The sequence below is a fragment of the Phodopus roborovskii genome, unplaced genomic scaffold (assembly GCF_943737965.1).
Source record: "Phodopus roborovskii unplaced genomic scaffold, PHOROB, whole genome shotgun sequence".
NCBI classification, from domain to species: domain Eukaryota; kingdom Metazoa; phylum Chordata; class Mammalia; order Rodentia; family Cricetidae; genus Phodopus; species Phodopus roborovskii.
Window position 1 is genome coordinate 17,451,437 of NW_026125059.1, and position 22,566 is coordinate 17,474,002.

Here is a 22,566-nt window from a genome sequence, read left to right on the forward strand (position 1 = left end):
CAGGGACCAGTCACAGCCCTTGAAGGCATCTCTTGCCTTGTCCCTTGGGCTTCCATCCTTAGGTATGTAAGGAAGATGATGCCCACTGGACTTATATGGCAGCTTCATACATGCTATTTCTGAACCAAAGACCAGAAGCCACCCAAGGTTCCCAACTCCCCACACATCCTTCAGGACAGAACAGAAGCCCTACAGCCCAGCCAGCTCTCCATATTCCTTTTGATCTTGCCTCAGGGTGAGGGTGTAGGCAGCTGTAGACTCCAAAGGAAAGACCCATCCCAATATATCATTTTTCTTTGAATTCACAAATACACCCACATGGTCCTCTCCAGTTAGGGGAAAATCTCTCCCTGCCACCCAGGTCAGTACCTCTGGCCAAGAGCAGCCTTGGAGTCTATTGAGGCAGACCCTGAGAAAGAGGCTGTAGCTGGGTGAATAGGAGTCCAAACCTTGCTTTTTAACATCCTTATAACACCCCAGCTGTGCCAGGAGGTTCACAAACTGGGGAGAAATTGAGGCTAGAAGCTGTTCAGGAATAGCTAAAAAACAAACAAACAAACAAAAAAAAAAACAAAAAAACACTGGTGCTTACAGACTGGCCATGTCTGCTGACCCCTGGCCTCAGTTTCCCCCTGGGCCTGCTGTGCTGTTTGTTTCCTGCACAGCTCTATATTCTGGCTTGTGGACATTCAATGTTGGTCCCCCACACTGATGTGGCTGGAAAGCAGGTTGAGGATTAAAGTTCTGAACTGATCCAAAGGCACTTTCTTCCCTAGGGAAAGCTACTGGTGTCATTTTGTGTCCCACTGTGCCTTGGACATTAGACTGACCAGCTGAAGCCAGAACATGATGGTCAGCAAACACCATCTGCTGTAGCCAGGATTGGGCTGAGCCCTCAGGAAGGGCCAAGAGCAGCAGAGGCAGTAGTTTGGCAGGGACAAGGTTGGCAGGAACCACCATCCATAAGCCCTTCTGTGACCCCCCCCCAGTTCCTCTGTCCTCTTGTTAGAGGGGCCCTGGACCATCCAGGCTTGGGGCTGAGAGTTTATAGTATTTAGAGGAAGAGTGATGCATGGATCAGGAGCTATGGGCAGATAGGGACACAGTAACATCTGACTTTGGAGGACAGTCTGGGCTCCCAGGAAGGGATGGGATAGCAGTGTTCCCAGATGGCCTTCAGCCAGACCCTGAGAAAGGGGTTGCTGTTGGTCTGTCTGTCTAGGTCTCAAGTTTTCATGAGGCTTGTTCTATCACAAGTTGAAGCAAGACCACAGAGACAGATATACCTAGGGTTCTCTATCTTCCTAATGCAGACCCTTTAATACAGTTCCTCATGTTGTGGTGACCCCCAACCATAAAATCATTGACATTGCTCCTTCATAACTGTTATTTTGCTACCATTATGGGTGAGAATATAAATATCTGATATACAGGATATCTGATATGTGACCCCTATGAAAGGTTAAGAACTACTAACCTCGGGGGATAGAGAATCCTGCAAGGGTCTAGTGACACATTTAATTGTTGGAGGTACCCAGTAGGAAGGCAGGTCCTGGGCACACCCATAGTCCCTAGATAATCTCCATGCTCCCCACAGCCATCTGTGCCAGAGACGATTGCTTCGCTATTCCATATCTTCAAGTAAATGGCCTTGTAGTGTCAGGTGCCCTGGTACTGAGTAATCTCATGGAAGATACAGCACTTGTTTTCAAGGCTCTCTGGCTGCCAACCAACTTGCTGCCCCCTTGTTGGACTGGGACTCATCTTCTAATACTTAGTGTCCTTAGCACCGCATCAGTCCTGGGTCAGGCCTAGGTAGGCTCATACTAGGGCATCGAAGTCCACGTATGGCAGTGGCTCCCGCCAATAGCAGAAGTTGCTGTATTCAGGGTTGGCCAGGTCTGTGCTAGGGCCACGCACCACAGGTGGGAAGAGAAGCTCAACCACCTCCCCGAGCCGCTGGTACCTGTGGGCAGAAAGAGCTGCACTGAGTCTAAGTTGTCACATGGCAGTGGTCTTCACAGTTGGTGAGGCCCAGGATTTGTCCGGGGAGAAAGTGAAGTTGGGGTTCTGGTATAGACTGGGCATGGGGGACATGTGGCCTTACGTGGATTTGTGGTTCTTTATGAGCTCCTGAACGAGGTCTCCCCGGGGGTTGACCGTAAAGATTCGAGATTCAGGTAGGCCCACTTGCCGGTAGGCAAAAACATCCTACAGCAGACGGAAAGGGTTAGGGCAGTGTCTGAGGCTGCTTGGAGCAGGGAGGAGGGGGACACTCACATTTGGCCTGTTCCCAAAGGCAGCATAGAAAGGTCGACCTTGGGGCAGAAAGAGCTGCTGGATGTCACTCAGGCAGGCAACCTTGAACACTTCTGGTTTTTTCTCAATCACCTCTCTGGAATGGCCATGACCATGGACAGGGAAGAGGGAAAGGGAAAGTCAGGACACCAGAGGGTCAGAAGACATCTGACCCAGCCTTGTCTGAAACCCATGAGCAAATGTGCGCGAGGCTGGAGGTGCTCTGGCCTTTCCCTGCAAGGCGCCGTGGGCCAGTGTGTGAGGGTGGTTACCTGTGGAGGGCAGAGAAGAGGCTGCTGGGAGACAACAGGATGGGGCCCTTGGGAAGGCCACAGCCATGCTCGCTCACCCACTGCAAGTATCCCTTGGTGAGGTCAGCCATGCCGATGGCCCGTGCTGAGCAGTACAGGAACTTGTACCCATTTCTGGTGGGGGGAAGAGGAGACAGAACCAGAGACAAACTCAGTATTCACATTGCCCCTATGCTATAAGCCCAGCTTGACTCTGGGGCTCTGGCCTTCAAATCCAGGGGGTTTTGCAGAAAGGGGACTTGGGAAGGCCTTGAGAGATGACCTGTTTTATGGGCTTCCTGCTACCTTAAGGTCAGCAGGTAGATGGCTCACAAGAGAACTAAGAACTAGAAAGGGTTTATGGACTTCCAGGCTACTGGTGATATCCAAGACTGGTTTCCCAGGGAAGAAGTTATGTGGCCTAAGCTTTCCTATGACTCCCTCCAGATAGGAGCCCTGGCACAGCCAGAGCTCAATACTTACAGATGGATTTTGTGGTAGAGACTAGTAATGCCCTGATGTGTCCAGTCTTTCCCCAGCTGGGGGAGAATGTGGCCCAGAGCATCCGACCTATAGCCAGGGAAGAAAGGTCCTTTAGGTTACCCAAATGGCTCCCATGCAACATGAGGGTGGGTATCTCAGCCCACCTGGAGAAAGGCATTTCACAATGCTCCCACGCACCCAGAACAAAGGGAGGTAAGTCCCCCAAGCACCCCCCCCACACAGGCTCCTCACAGCTAGCTGGGTCTCACTTGGTGATGGTGCCATCTATGTCAGAGATGACAACCTTGTCATCCCAGTTCCACAGGTAGATGGTGGCTTTGCAACGGCAGGTGCCTTGGTACTGGGTAGTCACACTGAAAACCACATCGTTAGCTCCTTCATGCAGGTTCAGACACCGCTGGGGACAACAAAGAGGGAAGGTATGGTCCCCTACTACCCCCTACTTTGACTGTGGCTTTTGATCCCCATGAGCCTCTTCCTCTGCTTCCCTTTAGTCAGAGACCATTCCTGAGGGGTCTCATGATAGCCTCACATGGATATATGTACATGGTAAGAAGGCATCTGTGCTGCCCAGGGACCTGCACAGTGCCTGGCACAGGAGCCCTGACTTCCAATGGACTCTCCATGTCACAAATATCAGAAGGCCATGTCTGCGATTCTCCACTTGGGTTTCTAGGCCAGCCCCAAGGCAAGGGCTGGTCTTGACAGGGGATACTCTATTCCAGAGGAGGGGACCCTATGGGACCATCATAGAAAGCCTCTTTCTGGGGCCAGGATACCCGAGTCAATGTTCCCCTAAAAGGAGACCTAGCCCTGAATATGATCCATAAATAATGACAGTGGCTGCTCTCTATCATAGCTAGGTGGCCTCCATGACCTCACTGATCCAAAAGTAGACAAGTACTCTAGGGTACCAGACAAATGGCTGCTACCCTGTACCAAGCCAATCAAACCCTGAATGCCTTCTTGGCTGTTGGGGCCACCAGCTAAAGATCTCAGGGAATTATACAGTGACAGATGGAAGGGGTTGTCAAAAACTTAAGAGTTGTTGTCAGCACGGATGACTTCGATGAGGACTCCAAGGGATACTGCGGTACACTGCAGGTAGTTATTTTAGGACATGAGAGGACTTTTCCCATCAGAGCTGAGAGGAATGTACTGGCCCATGAAGAAGTGAGCCCCCATCACTGTTCATATAGAGACCACCAGGGAAGCTGCCTATGGGGTAGATCTGGGCTATGGTGAACAGCATCTCATCATGGCTCTGAGACTTGGGTAGAATTAACACAGTCCAGCCCCTCCACAGGGGCACACACACTCACAATCTGATCAGAAGATAGACGAAGGGATTTCTTGTAGGTAGGGATGCAGCCTGGAGTGGAGGCTGGCAGTGTGGGGACTTCAAGGATCACAGGACTATCTGGAGCGTCATCATCACTGCTTGGGACTTCCATCTTCTCTCTGTGGGCATTACTGGCATTTGAGCCACCTCCCTCAGAAGAATGCCCCTCTTTTGCTTACTCTCAAACCAGGAACATGACAGGACCTGTCCCTCTAGAGACTGCCTTCCCTTCAAGTGCCACCCGTGTGGGATGTCTACCCAGGAAGGTGAGAGCCAAGCTGGAATGGAGGCCAAAACATCTTCAGTATGCCTCCCTGGGATGTCCACCCCAGATATTGTCCTGAATACATGTATCCTGGGACAGATCCTCAGTCCCTTGCTCCTCAAACTTGGATGGCTGGGTCACTACCAAGGTTGGAGAGAGAGGAGAGGGGGCCAGGGAGAGAGAGAGAGGGAGAGGAAAAGAGAGAGAGAGAGATCAAGTAAGCAAGTCCCTGTGCACTGGAAAGAGAGACCCTTGACCCTCTCCTCAGTACAGCAGCCCCTTACCCAGGCTAGGAGTCTGCATACCTGTTCAGCTTTGCCATTTCCTACTACAGGGACATTTGACATGTCTAGGTCTCAGTTTTCCCATCTGGGAGGTGGAAACATTTCTCAGGAAAACAAAGTGCTTGGGAATTGACAACCACCATGTCTGGGGAAGAAGTTCTGGAACCTGCCCACCCCACCCCCACCCACCCAAACCAGGGTGGTTTCTCACCAGGCTGCAGCCCTGAGCCCTGCCAACAGGTCCAACTTACCCCTGCTGCTCCCTGGCTGTGGTTTTCTCCCTCTGGGCATGGTGCTGTGGGAAGAACTTACATGAGCAAATTCTGCTTCCCGCCCCGTGCTGGCCCTGGCCCTGGCCCATGATCCCTGGCCACCCACCTACCTCCTCAGCTGGAAAGTCCCTGCGTCTCCAGGAAAACCACCATCGTCCACCCTTCCGGGGCATCTTCTCCTTCTCAAGCTTGTCCACAGTGCTCTGTGGGTAGATGATGGCCACAGGTTCTTTCTGTACCCCATAAATCTATCTTATGTTGGCATTGGGAACCCATGAGCCCAGAATCTTGACCCAACCTAGAGCATGGTACTATCAACCTCTGGAGGCTGAAGAAAATGTTCTCCTCTCCTCCTCCTGAGAGCCCAACAATGACTCATTGAACTCTGCAGAGGAAACCAAGGGCCTTTCCTGGATCACCAGAACTCCTGGCTCTAACCCAGTTTCCAGATCTCACAAGCCTATGCCCTACCAAAGCGCTGAAGGTAACAGTGCATTGTGAGAGTTTTAAGGGCTGGTATTCCATGCATGTTGCCTCCAAGTGGCCCTGGAAACAGACTGCAGTCAGGATATTCTTCAATCCCAAAGACAGAGAGACAACTTCCTGAAGTCGGATACTCTAACCCATGATCCTATCTCTCTCTTTGTATTCTGATCAGTGTCTGACTGGGGCAGCATTACCTTGAGAAAAAAGCTGATTAGATACATGCTAGATAAACCAGCAAAGTCCAGGGCAAGGCCTGCCTAGATGACACCCCAACACCCTACAGAGTCAAGTCACAAAACGCAAGTCATAAGGACATGAGCTTGGGGTCAATAACCTGGGTGCCAACAGGTTTGGGTGGGGGGTCTCTCATAGGCCTCAAGTGGTGGGTCTGTGTGGAATAAAATGAGGAGAGTCAGACAAGGGAGTGACTCCCTTCCCATAGGCTCTAGATGCTAGCTCTGTTGCCATATGATAGAGCCAAACGTCACTAAAAGGATGTTGTCAACATTTAACCTTTAAGGAAGCCTAACTAAGGGAACAATAGTGGATAAGGCCAGGGTGGGGCCCTGAGTGCCTCCTAGAGGGCAGAAAGGGCAGGTAGAGTCACAGGCTGCCACTGCCCATGAAGGGACTGACCTCACAGAGAGGGCAGATGGCCCCAGAAGGCAAGATGGGGAATCTGAGGAGGAAGATAAGCGCTTTCTCCTGAGTATGCACAAAGGCTGTTCCCTGCCTGACCTACTCAGGACTGTCACCCATTTGTCTGGCTACTTATTCAGCAAACACCCCATAGTAAGCTGTCATGGCATCAAGGTTGCTCATCTCCAGCACTCAGCTGAATTTGATGTTCATCTGGACGAGTCTTGAACCAACTGTGTCTTCCTAGGGAATGGGTTTGTTTGGCATATAACTCCTCAGGCTGGATGTGGCACATAGTAGGTTCTTAATAGATGAGGGCTGACCAAGGAAGCAATGACCCCTCAGTCCAGCACAGAGGAGGGGCACAGTGGAACCCTGCTTCCCAGGCCCCATCTTTCAGATCCCAAACTCTCCCATTGAAGCTTTATCGCAGTTTGGTGATGTATTGGACCTTTATCCCCCTCTGAATTCACCTGAGTTCTTCTGATGAAAAATCCACATGCAATAGGACCCAGCCATGGCTCACAACCCTAGGAATGATAGGCTTTGTCCACACAGTATGGGCAAGACTTTGAGGACCTCTGTTTCCTGCCTTGAGTGGACTCAGTAGCCAGTAGCCTTAAGCTTCAAGGCCCTTCCCTGTCCACCATCTACTTTCTTGTCAAGTCCATGACTTCAAGGCAATGGCCCTAGGGATTTTCTAAGCATTACCTCAGGTAAGTTCTTCTGGAAGGCTTGCAGAGAAAGAATCATGGGGGCAGCTACAGCCCAGTTATAATGCCTAGAGAGACAGAATACGTTGTTAGAACTAGAGCAACTGTGAGGGCATAGAGAGTGGGTATCTCAGGTCATCAGCCACCCCCAGCCGGCTACTCACTTCTCATTGATTTTCACCACGAGGTTTGGGTCATCCAGGAGCCCGGGATTTTTTATGAGGTCCTCATAGGAGACCATGTGCTGGTTGAACTTCTCTGGGCACAGAGGCAGAGAGTGAGGGCTGACACTGTCGCGACCCACTTCATCTACTTCTGCATACTCTCCTATATACCTTCTATGGGTCAGGTCCTTGACCTAGCAACATTTTCCCATTCCTGTGGTTTTTACATCTGTTCCCACTCCAGGATCTACAGGCTAGGTCAAGCATTTGTGTCACAAAGATGTTGGTCAAGCATGGGCACCACACAACAGATAATGGCAGGAAGTTCAGTTCAGCCTCACATCTTTGTCCCCAGAAGTCTTCCCTACCCTCCTGTGACCTCTGGAGGACTTCCTTGCTCTTCCTTGGCCCCAAGGGTTGTCCTCCTATGGCTCCTGGGTGCTATATCTGTTCTCCTCTGACCTCCTTTCATCCCTAGGAGCCTTCATCCCTTTTCTGATCCCTGAATAACTTCCCCATCCTCCCTTGGTCCCTCGCTCTCTGCACTAATCCTTGGGGTGACTGCCACTGTGGTTGAACATACCCAGGGAGATGTCTCGAGTGTCGGCCAGTCCACCACAGAGGGACAGTTCTATTTTGTCCACTGGGTCCAGAGTGGGTTCTGCTATATGCTCAGGGTTGGGGTTCTCCAGGAGCTTCTGGTGGCTGGGCTCACTCCACCTCCTGATCCCCATCCCACAGTCGCTGAAGACAAAGAGAGCAGCAATGACATGAATAAAGACGATCTTTCCTCCCATGATCTTGATAGAAGGCCATTGGCTCCACAGGCCCCTGTCCCAAACTCCCTGTCCCCAGAGCCCAGGCACCTCTGGGGGAAATAAAGGGCTGCATTCTCAGAGTCCAGGGAGGAGAGGTCATCCAGGTAGATGTCACTGGGGCCCAGATGGTGGTTTCTCTTCAGGGGACCTGAGGGTGAAGGAGGGGACAGACATCCACCAAACATGGGTTCAGTGACATGAGCAACATGTGGCCTTTTGCCTTTGAATGTCCTAAGGTGTTGCTGTCCAATAGAACTCTTCCATGACAGAAAGGGCCCGTATCTATATTGTCCAGTACTGTGGCCACTGCCACATGTGGCTACTAAGCACTCACTTCTGGTGTCACAGAGGGGTGGAATTTTAAAAATTTCATTTTTCTTACCTATTTATTAGTATCTTTAAAAAAAATTTATTTATTTATTTTGTGTGTGTGTGTGTGAATGTGGATACATGTGTGTCATGGTACACATGTAGTGGTCACAGGACCACTGTGTGTGTGTGTGCGCGTGCGTGCGTGCGTGCGTGCGTGCGTGTGTGTGTGTGTGTGTGTGTGTGTGTGTGTGTGTAGGTCAGAGGACAACTTGCAGAAGTCAGTTCTCACCTTCCACCATGTGTGTCCTGGGGATCAAGCTTAGGCTGTCAGGCCTGGCAGCAAGTGCTTTACCCACCAAGACATCTCACTAGCCCCATTGTTTCTTTGAGGCAGGGTCTCATGTACTCCAGGCTGGCTTTGAACTCACTATATAGCCAAGGACAACCTTGAATTTCCAGCCCCTTCCCCACCTGTATCTCCCAAATTCTGGGATTATAAGCTCGTGGCACTGTACACAATTTGTGTGGGGCTGGGACTTGAACCCTGGCTTCCTACATGTTAGTCAAGCACTCCATCAACTGTACACCATCCCCAGCCCTTAATTATTCATTTTTATTTTACCTCCTATAAATCAATGGCTCCCAACTTGGACAATGCAGTCCAGGGGGGCTTCCTACCACTCTTTGGTAAAGACAGGCTGCGAGCTGAGATTGGTCCAGCCTTGCTTGGCCTGCCTGCCCTCCTCAGCTGTCTTAGGTCCTAGGCCTGAAACATCTCTCCCACCTTGGAGGCCTAACTCATGCATCTTCCTCAGCCTAGAATCTTCTTTTCATCCCTTCCACGGCTGAGTCTTCATTTTCCATGTCTCAGTTACAACTCTCACTATTCAGAGAGAGCTTCCATGACCATGTGACTTCACGGTTCCCATCTCTGAGCTAATGACTCTGTTCTGTGTGGTCTATGCCATTCCCTCCCTTGTTTATACATATTCCATTTGCCTCCTCCATTGGAATGGGCCCCTTGAACACTGGCCAAGCACAAGGCCTGGCATATAGCAGGCATATATGCTCAAACTGTACTTAAAGTCCTATAGTCCACACAGGACATAACCCGAGGCCAGGGGCGTGGTGAGAGGCACCCAGCCACCACTCACCTTTTCCCTTGGAGACTTCAGGATGTCCAGAGGGAATATGGCTCTCCAGAGAGCTCCAGCTCCAGGATTTAGTGGCAGGAGGGTGGCTCGCACCCCTAGAATTCTGAGTCTTGGTTTCCTTACTCTCTGCGGTGGCAAGGGGAGAATCCACTAGAGTTTCCTCATAGTGTGTCGCCACATCAGGTTGCACTGTTTCAGTGCTGACCCTAGGCTGAAGCACTGGGGGTCTCAAAGTGTCCACACCAGCCACAGAGGGGGAAGATGGAGTGTTAGGTTCCGGTTCTTCAGGAAGAGCAGAGATTGCCTCGGCCACACTGTCAAGGACCATAGACAACTCAAGCCGCTCAGCTTTCGCCACCTTCAGTCAGACAAATACAGAAAGACATAGCCTGGTGCATGGGAGCTCACAAGACTCACATCCCAGCAACTCTAATCCTGATGTAGAAGGCCAGGGAGTTCCTGGAAGGCAAGGATGGGGGCAATATGGAGGAACCCACCTTAGGCAGTCTTCCCCAGGACCACTGCATGTGAGACTCAGCTCTCAGGGGACTGGGCTCCAAGGACCGCAGCTCCAGCTCAGAGTCACTCTTAGGGGACATTAGGTCACCTGTTGAAAGGCTGCAAAGAACCAGCATTCACTAGTCAACCTGTCACCACTCCCCAACCTGGCCTAACGTAAGAAAAAAAAATGTTCAATATGTATTTATGCCTGTACTGAATCCAAAATATACAAGAATATAAGTGTGTATATATGTTACATATATAAAGAACTCCTATAAATCAACAAGAAGGCAATCTGATCTTATTTTTTAAAGCTAACATCATGTTCTGCTATATAAGGAGTTCAAGGCCAACCTTGGCTATGTGAGACCTTGTCTCAAAAAATAAATAAATAAATAAATAAATGAAAAGGACGGCAAGATGTGGTTTCTATAAGATCTATTTATGTGTATGTGTGCACATGAGTGCAGTACCTGCAAAGGCCAGAAAAGGGCATCAGATTTCCTGAAGCTAGAGTGACAGGCAGTTATGAGCTGCTTAATACATGTGCTAGGAGCTAAACTTGTATCCCCTGGAAGCAAGTGCTCTTAAGTGCAGAGCCATCTCTCCAGCCCCACAAATGTGACTTCTTAATGAATAGAGTTTCTTTCCAGCATGAAGGAAAGTTCTAGAACTAGAGAGTGGTTCCATTTATGTAACACTGTGAATGGACTTTATGCCACTGAATTGTACACTCTGAACTGGTTAAAATGGTAAAGTTTATGTGAAGAATATTTTGCCACAATTTAAAAATTGGCTTTGTCCCAAAGCACTGCCAAACATAAGCCAAATGTGAATGTTTTACAAAAGAGAAATACAGATGTCCACTGAGTGGATTCTGAGGCATTAGTCAACACAGAGATGTAAGCAGAAACCTGGCTCATGCCAACCAGCCACACACTCAACTCTTACCTGGCCTGCTGGGTACATTCGCCATCAGAATAAGGGTAGATGTCCTTAGGCTGCAATGAGGACTCTTCCTCCTGAGCACTGCTTAGGGAGCACAGAGAAATTCTCAGAACAGGCAAGGGCACAGAAATCTGGCTATCAGGACTTGGGACAGTAAAGCCCAAGGCCCTTGTGCAGACTTGCACAGCACCATCAGTGGAAATGCTCTGATCCAGGCTAGTGCTCCCCACAGCCTCAACCGGGTTCCTACCCACCTTGGGGACTCTGGTGTTGGCTTTTCCTGCAAGGACAGCTCACTCTCGGCATCTGCCTCCAACTCCTCAGAACTGGAGTCCACAGCGCCCTCCCTGCGCCTGGGTTTCCTCCTACGCCTCCTCTTTCTCCGCCCAGTGATGACAAGGCCCTCAGGCTCACTGGCTGTGCCCAGCTGGGAATCTGAGGGAAAGCCCGACAGACCTCCCCATGGGATAGGCGAGGTGCACAGGCGAGGAGGCACGTCTTCCTGCGGGGAGAACCAGCGCTAATGTGCTAGAGCCATCAGGTTATCCAGAACCCCACAGTGAGCTCACTTAAGGAGCAGAGGTGGTGACAGCACATACTGGCCACAAAACCCCTCTGAGAGGTGAGGCAGCGGTCTAGGCAGCTGTGTCAGAACAGGCAGAAGCAGGGGCCTTAGTCTCTCACTGTCTCTTGGTAACAGCTTCCTCCAGGAAGCTTGCCCAAAATTCCTTGCAATGGCTAAGAGGCTGCATTGTTGGATATCCATGGGCTTGTATTCCAGACTTGTCTGGAACTCTTTTTTTTTTTAGACTTATTTACAGTGTTCTGTCTGCATGTATGACTACATGGCAGAAGAGGGCACCAGATCTCGTTACAGATGGTTGTGAACCACCATGTGGTTGCTGGGAATTGAACTCAGAACCTTTAGAAGAGCAGTCTCTCCAGCCCTTGTCTGGAACTCTTTTTGAAGGTAAAGGACTCACTTGTTTGAGCCTGCTGCATAGTGTCTGGCATACAGCAGAGGCTCAGTAAAGCCCATCAAATGCAAGCGGTTAAAACTCGCTGTTGGCTCGGGCTAGGCCCTGCCTCCATTCATTCGGAAAACACTCCGCTTTTCACCCCCCTCCCCACCTCCCAGTTCTGTGTTCTGGCTGTATGGTAGTGACGCGGACTAGAAGAGCCAGGCTTTATTCTTTGCAGTCCCTTCACCCTCATCTTTTCTGAGATTCCCAGGCAGGCCAATAGGCCAACTTTCCACTCCCCAGGGATCCAGAAGGTTCCTGCTTCAGAAACCTTCCCCAGAAAGAATCAACCAGAGTCGGTCCCCTTTCTGGGCTGTGACAGAAATATCATGAAGCTTGAAGAAAGCCTCAAGTGACCCCCCGAATCAGTTCTCTGCTAAAGAGATGTCCCTGGGGTCAGGGACAGTGACAGATGCCAGGTTCCCTCGTGGGACAGCACCAGGGAAGGGGTGAGGTCTGGCACAAGCCAGGGTGATGATCCCTACCTCATCACTGTCCAGCTCCTGGACAAAGAAGGCCTCGCCACTGTCCCCCAGCTTCATGTGCAAGTCCACAGGCTCTCCATTGATTTCAATGTCTACCTGCAATGGAAATGGTGGATGGGGACTAAGTGGCCATAGCACCGGTCCTCAACTGAGCCAGCAACTGGAGATACACTCCTGCCTGCCTCCAGCCCTGAGCTGGCTGGAGCTCTCTCCTGACTTCCATGGCCCTGGCTGCTCTTACCACTGGGTCACCAGGCAATTATTGCTGTGACCTCATTCTCTACTTCCTCCCAGCTCCCAGGTATTGACTACATGAATAGTGGTTAGACTTACCACTTATGGTAGAGTGTTTTATGTAGAGAATCCTGTTTAACTTTATAAGAACCCTTTGTAGTAGCTCCTATCATTATGTCCATTTTATAGATAAGGAAACTGAGGTGTGTGTGTGTGTGTGTGTGTGTGTGTGTTGTGTTGGGGGTAGATTATTTGTGAGGACCTGCCCTCCCAGCAAGAGTCTATGAACTCAAAAGGTCTTCAACTACACCCCAATCTCCTTGCTTTGTTTTGTGTGTGTTTGTATGTGGTGTGATATGCATGTGTACATATTTGTGTGGGTGCCTGCATGTGTGGGTGCCTGAGGCCAATCTCAGGTGTCAGCACTCAGTCACACTCTACCTTATTTTTTTTGAGACAGGGTCTCCCACCCATTGGTGAAGCTGGCAGGCTAGTGAGCCCCAGAGTTCTACCTGCCTCTGCTAGTATTACAGACATCTTCTGTACCTTGCTGTTTGTGTGGGGAAAGTTTGCTGGGAACCCCAGCCCATGGCATGGCAAGCTTTTTACTGATTCTACCATCTGCCCAGCCCTACAGCCCAACCTCACCTCCAGGGTACACTATCTTTCAAAGATTATACTTTCCTATCAGGGTTCTAAAACATCAGTCACCTCAACTTGAATGGGGTTTGGGCCCACTACACTGCTGCTCACACATGGACAGACCCAGGAGCTAAATGAAGCCTGTCATGAACCTGAGGAAGCCGATGTGTCTCTCCTAAAGGACTGACTTTTGTCCCCACAGAGCTAACCTCAAGGCCACATTATCTGTTGCTGTTTACTGTCCCAGACTATTCCATTGCTAGCACCAGGCATATAAAGACTTGTCCATTCCTAAGGTGACGTGACTGGGTTTAAAGACGTGAGGCGATTAGCGAGCACAGGGGTCTTAGCAACGAGACAGCCCCAGCAGCCACAGAACCTGGCTCTGCTCCACTGGGCTTCCTACCTGGGCAAATGAGACTCTTCTGGATCAAGGCCTTAAACAAACCCAGAAACATCAGTGAGGGCCGGTGAAGTGGCACAGTGGAAACTGGCACTTGCCACCAAGGCTGGCGACCTGAACCCACATTGTGGAAGGAAAGAACTCCCACACTGTACACACACACACACACACACACACACACACACACACACACACGCGCACGCACACTAAATACGATAAAATATATCTTAAAAGACAAGTCAGTGGAAATACAGAAGAAGGAAAAAGGGGTAGGCACACCCCACCTCCACCCCTTACAGAAGCGAAGTCTTTTCTGGGACAGCAGTGATTATGCTGCCTTCAAAAGCCCGCCCTGATGAAGCCAAACCACAGGCCGAAGCACTCACCACCTTCTCCCGTGACCGCAGGACACCCAGCTTGCCGAATCGCACGTGGAAGGGCGAGCACCGGAAGGAGCCATCCGTCTGTCTCACCACCAGCACATCGATGCCGCCACTCAGCGTGGCAGGGTTTAGGCCCCTGTATAGTTCCTTAACTGTTCCAAACACCGTCTCTGCCAACTGCCCCACATAGTTCATGGCTGCTGCTGGCCAAGAGCTGGGATGCCCAAGCTTAAGTTGTGTCTAGCCCTTGAAGAGAGAATGTGTCTGTACAGCAGCAGCAGCTTTGAGATGGATGGTCTCCAGGAGACCTAGGCCTACTAGCCGTGGCTGGCCCACCGACCTATTGTGGGGCCCTTGGGCAGCCTGCTGTCTTCTCTTACTGCCAATCTCCACATCTGTAAAAATAAGGTGAGATGATAGCTGGGTGCCCGTGCCTCTGCCTCCAAATGCTATGACTCATGGTAATGACTGAGCACCCCATGGGCATGGCTCATCTAATCTTCACAACAGCCCTGCAAGGCTGGCAGAGCAGGGTTACATTGTTCCTGTTTACAGATGGACCAGTCAAAGCTTGGAGAGGTGGGGTGACTTGCCGAGGGTCTCATACCTATAAAGAGGGAACCTGAGGGTCAAGTCCAGGTTTGTGTGACTCATGTCCAGAACCCTTGTCAGAAACAAATAGAGTCACCATGGAAACAGGACATTATGAGCAGTGGGGACAGCCTCCACATACAGCTAACCTTGTTAGGTATAGATAGCATCCCAAAGGAAATCTTCCTCTTGAGAAATGGGTCTAGACAGCTTGCTGCTTCCTGGTCCTAGAAATTGCATACACACTCCAGGCACATAACCCTCTACTGAGCCCTATTAGTAGTCCAGATTCCAAGTGAAGTCTCTGTGTTGCTTTAGAAACCACTCCAACCCTGCCACCCTATTTTCTCCTGGTAAGATGTCCATCTGAGGCCCACAGCCTCATGGTCTCCAGGCCATTGTCCTTAGCCCCTAGCTTCAGACTAGAACTCAGGTGCACATTCAGGCCAATGTTGTTCTTTACCCTAGCCAGACTGGTCCCTCCAGCTTTCCTGAATCAGGCAGGGTGGGGATAGGTGAAGGCAGGAGGCTTCAGTGGCACCAAAGGAAAGCCAGGGCTATAATGAAAGTCATAACCAAGCTGACATAGTGTCCCCTCGCCCTATGCCACCCTTTCCAGATTCAGCCCATTGTACCTGCTATGCTGCCAGGAAAGTGACCTACAGCTCCTCTGGCTGCCAGGGCTGAGAACTGGACCTGACACACCTCCACGTCACCCTCTGCTCTCAGATCTTGCACAACTCCTGGAGGACAAGGGTTCAGGATCATCCTTCAAGGAAGCTAAGCCACTTATCCAGCTTTATAGACCTAATACAGCATAGGTGGGGGCAGGGGAGCAGGAGAGAGGCTGACTCAGGTCTCTTGACTCCTTCATTAGCCCACAGTCCCCAAACCACACCACAGCTGTCTGCAGAGAGCAGCCACTCTGCATAGCTCGGTGATGCACTGAGCTTGGAATGTGGTCCAGGAATTGGCAGCCCAAGTGGCACTGCGGAGCTTGGTTAGAAATGTGGACACTTGGTTCTAAAAGTCTTCATGGGTCCACATGTCCATCAGAACAACCTCCCCAGTGGTGCCTGTATCCTTGAGTGTTGAGAAGAGCTGTCTCAGCGTTCCCAGGCCATAGCTGGATTTTTGGCAAAGTCTGAAGGATGGACCCCAGTGCGTGCCATTTTTGGAGGAATGTTGCTATCCCAGGCAATAAGCTTTCTTTTCTGTATGTCAACAGGTGGTGCACTTCAGAGGATGGACATAAGAGACTCAGACAAAAGAAGTGACCAGATCAGAGTCACAACTAGTCACTGGCAGAGTGGAGATTAGCACCCAGGCAGTTTGGTACCCTTACCCACGAATGGAGTGGGGATGACTTAGCATATGCCACCATTTCCACACAGGGGTTCTTTGTGTAGCCCTGTCTGGCCTGGAACTAGCTCTGTAGACCGGGCTGGCCTCAAACTCACAGAGATCTGCCTGCCTCTGCCTCCTGAGTGCTGGGATTAAAAGCCTGCATCACTACTGCCTAGTGGACAAGCACTTTGTTTGTTTATAGCAGTGCTGGGGAGGAAATCCAGGGTCCCTCCTATCCCAGGGAAGTTCTCCACCACTAAACTGCAATTCCCCAGAATAGGGTAGCAACTTCTGTTGCCCCAGCAGAGGGAAAGGGCCGGACATTTCTTTGCAACTAAGAACACTCAGTACCAAGGATACACAGTCAGTCTAGAGTAGCCTCCATAAAGCGTTCCAGCATTTCCTCTCCAGCTCACTAGTCTTGACTACCCAGGGAGCTCGCAGCCGCTGGGAGGAAGTGAGGCCATCATCCCTCCGCCCACTCTTTCCCAAGCTCCTGGTGAACGAACTCTGGCCCTAGAACGTGAATGAAGCGAGATAGAATAGGTGGGAGAGGAACTTTTCCCCTGGTCCAGCTAGGTTCCTACCTAGGAATTCCCCTCCTCCCATGGACTTTGGGACCCAGAGTCGTCGCCTCTACCTGAACGCAGAGGTCCCACAGGTAAGTAACTAGGTCAGGGCACTTCCGCCTTCTCTGGGACCCGGTGAGATCCGGGCTCCACTCCTTCCACCAACCAGGTGCGGCCTTCACTGTCCTGGCTCCACCCCTCACTTCGAAAAGACTCCGCCCCTGTCCCGTGTTCACACCCAAGGGAACCCTTTCTCCAAGGAGACTGGGAAGGCCGACTTCAGGACTCTGATCCGTGCCCAGCCTGGCCGCCAGCTGCAACGACAGGAACACCTGAGACGCAAGGACTTTGGAACCGCGTCTACCTATGTCCTGTTCCTTTCCACCTGGATATGTGACTTTGGGCGAATCTTCCACAGAATTGAAGGCGGTTCTTGCTTTATGAAGGAAAGCTACTTATAGGATTTGCCAGAGTACGTGAAATATCTTTATGAGGTGGTTAGTGCTCGGATTTCCCGTCCTGGAACCGCGTTCATTGGCCCACCACACCTCATTCTAGTCGAGATCCCACTGCCCATGTGCTTACAGTTGTAATTTCTTATTCGCTCGGTTAATGTCAGCCTTGTTTTGATTTTTTCAGTGCTGATATCAAACCCAGGGCTACACGCAAAGGGATCTACCACCGCTACACCACACAGCTCTAAATGTCCTTTTTAACTAAACTCGAACTCCTTGTGGACAGATTACCTTTTCGAGCTCAGGGCCATTGCAATAAATACCTGCTCTGTCATGCATCAGACAGTGGAAGGGCAGTGCACTCAATACCGCCACGGTCCAGCAGAGGGCAGATTGTGACCAGCCTTCTCACCCAGTCACGCTTCTTACCACCCAACAGTCTCAAGAGCAGGACAGATGAGCAGATTTGTAGACTATAAATGCATGGGGTCCCGATCAGGCCAGGCAAAGCTATTCCCTTTGAAACAGTGTTCGTTGCCTTTCTTGACTTAAAAGACCTCTGTGACTACTGTAAGTATGTATGGCCCATGCAAAGATGTGCTGGGAAAGGCCAAAAGCTGAAGGCGTTTGTTCTGAAAATCACATGCAGCCTTTGCTTAAAAGATGGCTCATTCAGCCCAACATGGTGGTCCCTGCCTTTATCCCAGCACTGGGAGGCAGATTCAGGTGGATCCCTGAGTTCAAGGCCACCCTTATCTACAGAGCGAGTTCCAGGACAGCCAGGGCTGTAAAGAGAGACCCTATCTCAAAAAACCAAAACAAACTTAAAAGAAAAAAAAAATCTCAGCCACTAAAGGCACTTGCTTTTGAGTTGGATGACTGCAATCCACATTTGCAGACAGGATGTGAAGCCAGAACATGCACTGTACACACTTTAAGTCAGTGGTTCTCAAGTTGTGGTGCTCTCCAAGCATGAAATTATTGTCATTGCTACTTCATAACTAAATTTTTCCTACTGTTATGAGTTGTAATGTAAATATATGCAGGATATCTGATAATGCAATTCCTGTGAAGTGTTCATTTGACCGCCAAAGAGGTTACAACCCAGGATTTCAAGAAACACTGCTTTAAATAAATGTTTTGTGATATTTATTTATTTTAAGGATGGTATTGGGGCACTGGGAAAAGCCAGCTGTAGAAAGGACTTGGGGGGGGGGGTGAGAGGTGAAAAGCTGTTGCCGTGATGTGATCCAAGGTGACAGAGCTTGTTTAGAAATGACTGGCTTTTGTTATCCTTCCTGCAGTGTCTAGTTGCTGTCTTAGAGGAGCCCTGCTGAAAGCAGGTCAATCTCAGGGTGGCCCCGGGGTTGTGACATGCCACAAGATTGTCTGTGGCAGTTACATAGAATAATTGCATTTGATGGCAGGAACTTCTCGAAGAAGGCTGAGACAGAAAGTAGGGGGGGGGGGTCACAGACTAGGGCTTCTGATGCTAGAACCAATCTGTTTTGTGTTTAAAGATGGAGGTCTCACAGCCAGATGCAATGGCGAATGCCTTGAAACCCAGCACTCAGGAGGCAGAGGTAGGCTGATCTTTGCAAATTCTGAGTTTGAGGCCAGCCTAGTCTACAAAGTGAATTCCAGAGCATCCAAGGCTATGTAGAGAGACCGTGAAGAAAGAAAGAAAGAAAGAAAGAAAGAAAGAAAGAAAGAAAGGAAGGAAGAAGTACAGGGCCCCACTCAGAGCTCTGTCTCCCTCCAGAGTACCGGAATTAAAGGTGTGCCCCACCATACCCAACTAAATCTAGCTTTTTGAACCTTAATTTCATTTACAAAATGCTGATAAAATTTACCTTGTAGGGTTATATTATGAAGATTTGATAATCAGTGCTCATCGGTCTTGGCTGTATATTTAAATCCCTGTGACCTTGACAAAAGCTGACTGACCCCATGGCATTGAGATTTCCACCCCATGTAGCTTTACTGAGAGCTAAATAAATGCGGAACATAGTGCAAGGCACAATTAGGCATCCAATGTTTATTATTGTTTAGGTGTTTGGTGTGTGTGTTGGGGGGGTGGTACCTGGGTGCATATAGAGGCCGGAGCAGATATCCACCTCAGTGCCTTGACACAAGGTCTGCATCTGAACTAGAAGCTTGCTTTATGGGCTCAACTGGCCAGTGATGTCTCTGGATTTCTGTCTGTGTCACATAGTGCTGAGCTTATAGGCATGCCCAGCCATGACTGAATTTTTTTAAGCCACCAGGACAATAGGCATGTGCCAAGTCTGGCTTTCTTTTTTATTTTCTTTTTAAATTCTGTATGTTTGAGTGTTTCACCTGCATATATATCCGTGAACCTTCTGGGTGCGGTGCCCACAGAGGCCAGAAGAGGGCAGTGGATCTCCTGGGACTGGAGTTAGAGCAGCTGTGAGAGATCTCATGGTGCTGGGAATCCCACACCTGTGTTCTGCAGCCATGACTCCAACCCCCATGACTGGCTTTTATGTGAATCATAGGGATTTAAACTCTTCTTCATGCTTGCAGAACAAGAGCTAGTACCACTGTGCCATCTTCCACCCTTTCTTTTTGTTTTATAGATGTGTTTGTTTTGGGGGCAGGATTTTGCTATGTTGCTCAGACTGACTTCAAACTCCTGGCTTCAGCCCGTTAGTGCTCTGACTACAGGTGCACAGCACCATGACCAGCTTTAAGATGAAGCTTGGAAGACAAAGCACATGCTGTTTTCATTGCTAGAGGGGGAAACATTCATATAATTGGATTTCCATCAAGCTTGTTTTCCAGTTCTGAATCATCTGGAATTTGGAAATTATGGAGGGGTGTGAGGGGTCAAGAGGCAGTCTCTGGTGGTCTTAACGCTCAGCCAAGCTGACCAAGACAGGGACTATCTTGCTCTAGTTTGTAGCTTATGTCACCACCTCTGGGGTACCCTTTTAGTCTGAAAGTACTGTGTGTACTGCATTTGCCTATTTCTGGAGTTAAAGGTTAGGTCGTTTCCCCATCTGCTGAGGTGCATGTGCTAACTGAGGCCTGTACCACTGGTGGCTGTTGGTCTCTTAGCAATCCAAGAGTAGTGGAACCAGGACTGCCTTCTTTTTGAAATTTGGTAGACTACATGCTTCTGAATCCTCAGGCAGGTCCATGACTATTTACTTTGCCCTACTACTTCCTTGCGGGTGAACCCAGTCTGAGGTGAAAGGAAGCTCTGAGCCAGGCCTGTCTGCAGCTGTGATCACATGTCATAAGCAGCAAGACTGGCTGCCAGGAGCAGAGCCTCCACCAGTCCTAGTGGGACCGGATGCAGGGATAGCCAGAATTGGCTCTCCTCAGGGAGCAGGCTCTGGGATAGGAGGCAGGCAATCGGTGGATGGCCACTATTAGCAAATAAAACCAAATGACACTAGTTACAGTTCAATTTCAGACACATTTTTTAGTGTATGTCCCATGTAATATTGATTATCTAAAATTCAAGATTAATGTCATATTTTTATTTTTCTTTGTTAAATCTGGTGAATCGTGTCTGCCTAAATAGCCAAGTTCCCAGAAACAGTCATTCCAGTCTGGTGTTGCCATATTTGGCTTCCACAGTCCAGTTCCAGAACAGCGCATGGCTCCCAGCTGCTTCCATGGCATGACCAGGACTCCCTGGCCACAGCCCTTCTGCAAGCCCAGCTGATGTGCTTAAACCCTTTCCCACCTCTGTCCACGTGTTCACTGAGTACCTACTGGGTGAAGGCACCATGCCGAATCCTTCAATCTCATGGTCTCAATGGCTTCTCATAAGACCCAGTACACAGGAGCTCATAATAATTCCATTTACCAGTGAAAAGATAGGCGCTACAAGATATTACTTGATGTATGCCTTAGTTAGAGTTTCTATTGCTGTGAAGAGAACCCATGACCACAGCAACTCTTATAAAGGAAAACATTTAAAAGGGGTGGCTTACAGTTTCAGAAGTTTAGTCTGTTGTCATCAGAGTGGAACATGTGCAGGCAGACATGCTGCTGGGAAAGTACCTGAGAGTCCTACATCTTGCAGGCAAAGGAAATGATCTGAGACACTGGGTGGTATCTTGAGCACACATGAGACCTCAAAGCCTGCCTCCACAGTGACACACTTCCTCCAACAAAGCCACACCTATTCCAACAAGGTCACACTATTAGAAGGTGACCTTGAGATTATGGGTGCCTGTTACAAGTAAGGTTTTTCCCGCTGGTCTGGTCCCACCGCCACGCCAGCCCCAATTAACACAGAAAGACACTGTATTAGATATAAAGCTGTAGGCCAGTTACTAGTTTCTTATTGGCTGGCTCTGTCTTAAATATTAACCCATGTCTATTAATCTAAGTATTTCCACGTGGTCTCATCTTACCGGAGAGAGGGGCCGGCGTTCTGCTCTCTCCAGTCTCTCCATGCTTACCCCTCTTTATTTCTTACTCTCTCTTCCTTCTCTACTAGTCCTGCCTATCTTGCTTTCCTATTGGCCAACAGTGCTTTATTCGTTAACCAATAGAGAAACATATTTACAGAATGACATCTCCCATCAGGTGCCAATTACATTCAAACTACCAGAGTGTATTTGTTTATTTTGTGTGCACCTGTGTGTATATTTGTGAGTGGATGGGTGTACACATGTACACGTGCTTATAGAGGATCGAGGACAACCTCTATCCTTAGGATCTCTCACTGGATCCAGGGATCCAACTGTTTGCCTCCCCAGAGCTGAGATTACAAACACACTACCCCCACACCCGGCTCCCTTGTCCTCATCTTTCTCTTTCTCACTGCATATCCCTAGCTAGCACGGAATTCAATGTGGAGACAGGCTGACCTCAGGCTCTGAGAGATCCACCTGCCTCCGTTTCCTGAGTGCATGTACCACCCCACCGTGCCCATGGACACCTAGCTCGCTCTCTCTCTCTCTCCTTCTCCCTCCTCCTCTCTCTCTCCCTCTTTCTCTCTCTCTCTCACTTAGGTCCTTAGGCTTGCAAGGCAAGGACTTTGCTGGTTGTGCCATTGTGCCGCCTCCAGAGCCCTAGCTAGTGTTGCTAAGAGTGAGTTCCCCCGGCCAGCAGCAGTAGTAGCACTTGGGAATGCAATGTGTTAGGAATTCACATTCTCTGCCTACCCACCTGCCAGACCTAGTGAGTCAGAGACTTTGGAGGAGGGGTTGGCAGTTGTTAAGGCCTTACATAAGTCTCTTCCCTTCTCTCCCGAACCCTTGGTTTGACACTTGATCTAATGTGAGATTTGTAAGAAATGAAGTCTTTATGCAGGCAGAGATTTAAGCAAAATGGAGGCTTTCAGGTAGGTTGTTTATGACTTACTGACACCAGGGCTGGGCAGGCCCTGGACACGCCATATGGACTTCACAGTCATGGATGCTAGGTCTAAGAAGATGCCAGTCAAGCAACTGCCGTGTA

General features: G+C 49.7%; 1 protein-coding gene across 1 annotated transcript; it reads right to left on the bottom strand.

Annotated features, from left to right (window-relative positions):
* Positions 1 to 1,521: 1,521 nt before the first annotated feature.
* Positions 1,522 to 15,529, bottom strand: Lpin3 (lipin 3). Its single transcript, XM_051187297.1, has 20 exons — positions 15,386 to 15,529; positions 14,163 to 14,554; positions 12,498 to 12,593; positions 11,245 to 11,492; positions 10,994 to 11,074; positions 10,039 to 10,159; positions 9,542 to 9,899; positions 8,124 to 8,223; positions 7,841 to 8,001; positions 7,258 to 7,351; positions 7,092 to 7,161; positions 5,366 to 5,458; positions 5,235 to 5,278; positions 4,415 to 4,553; positions 3,341 to 3,489; positions 3,072 to 3,158; positions 2,571 to 2,723; positions 2,281 to 2,395; positions 2,108 to 2,211; positions 1,522 to 1,966 (listed from the first exon to the last, which is right to left on the bottom strand). Exons 2-20 carry the CDS (start codon positions 14,352 to 14,354, stop codon positions 1,822 to 1,824), a joined length of 2,550 nt encoding a protein of 849 aa, XP_051043254.1. The 5' UTR covers positions 14,355 to 14,554; positions 15,386 to 15,529; the 3' UTR covers positions 1,522 to 1,821.
* Between the last annotated feature and the right edge of the window lie 7,037 nt (positions 15,530 to 22,566).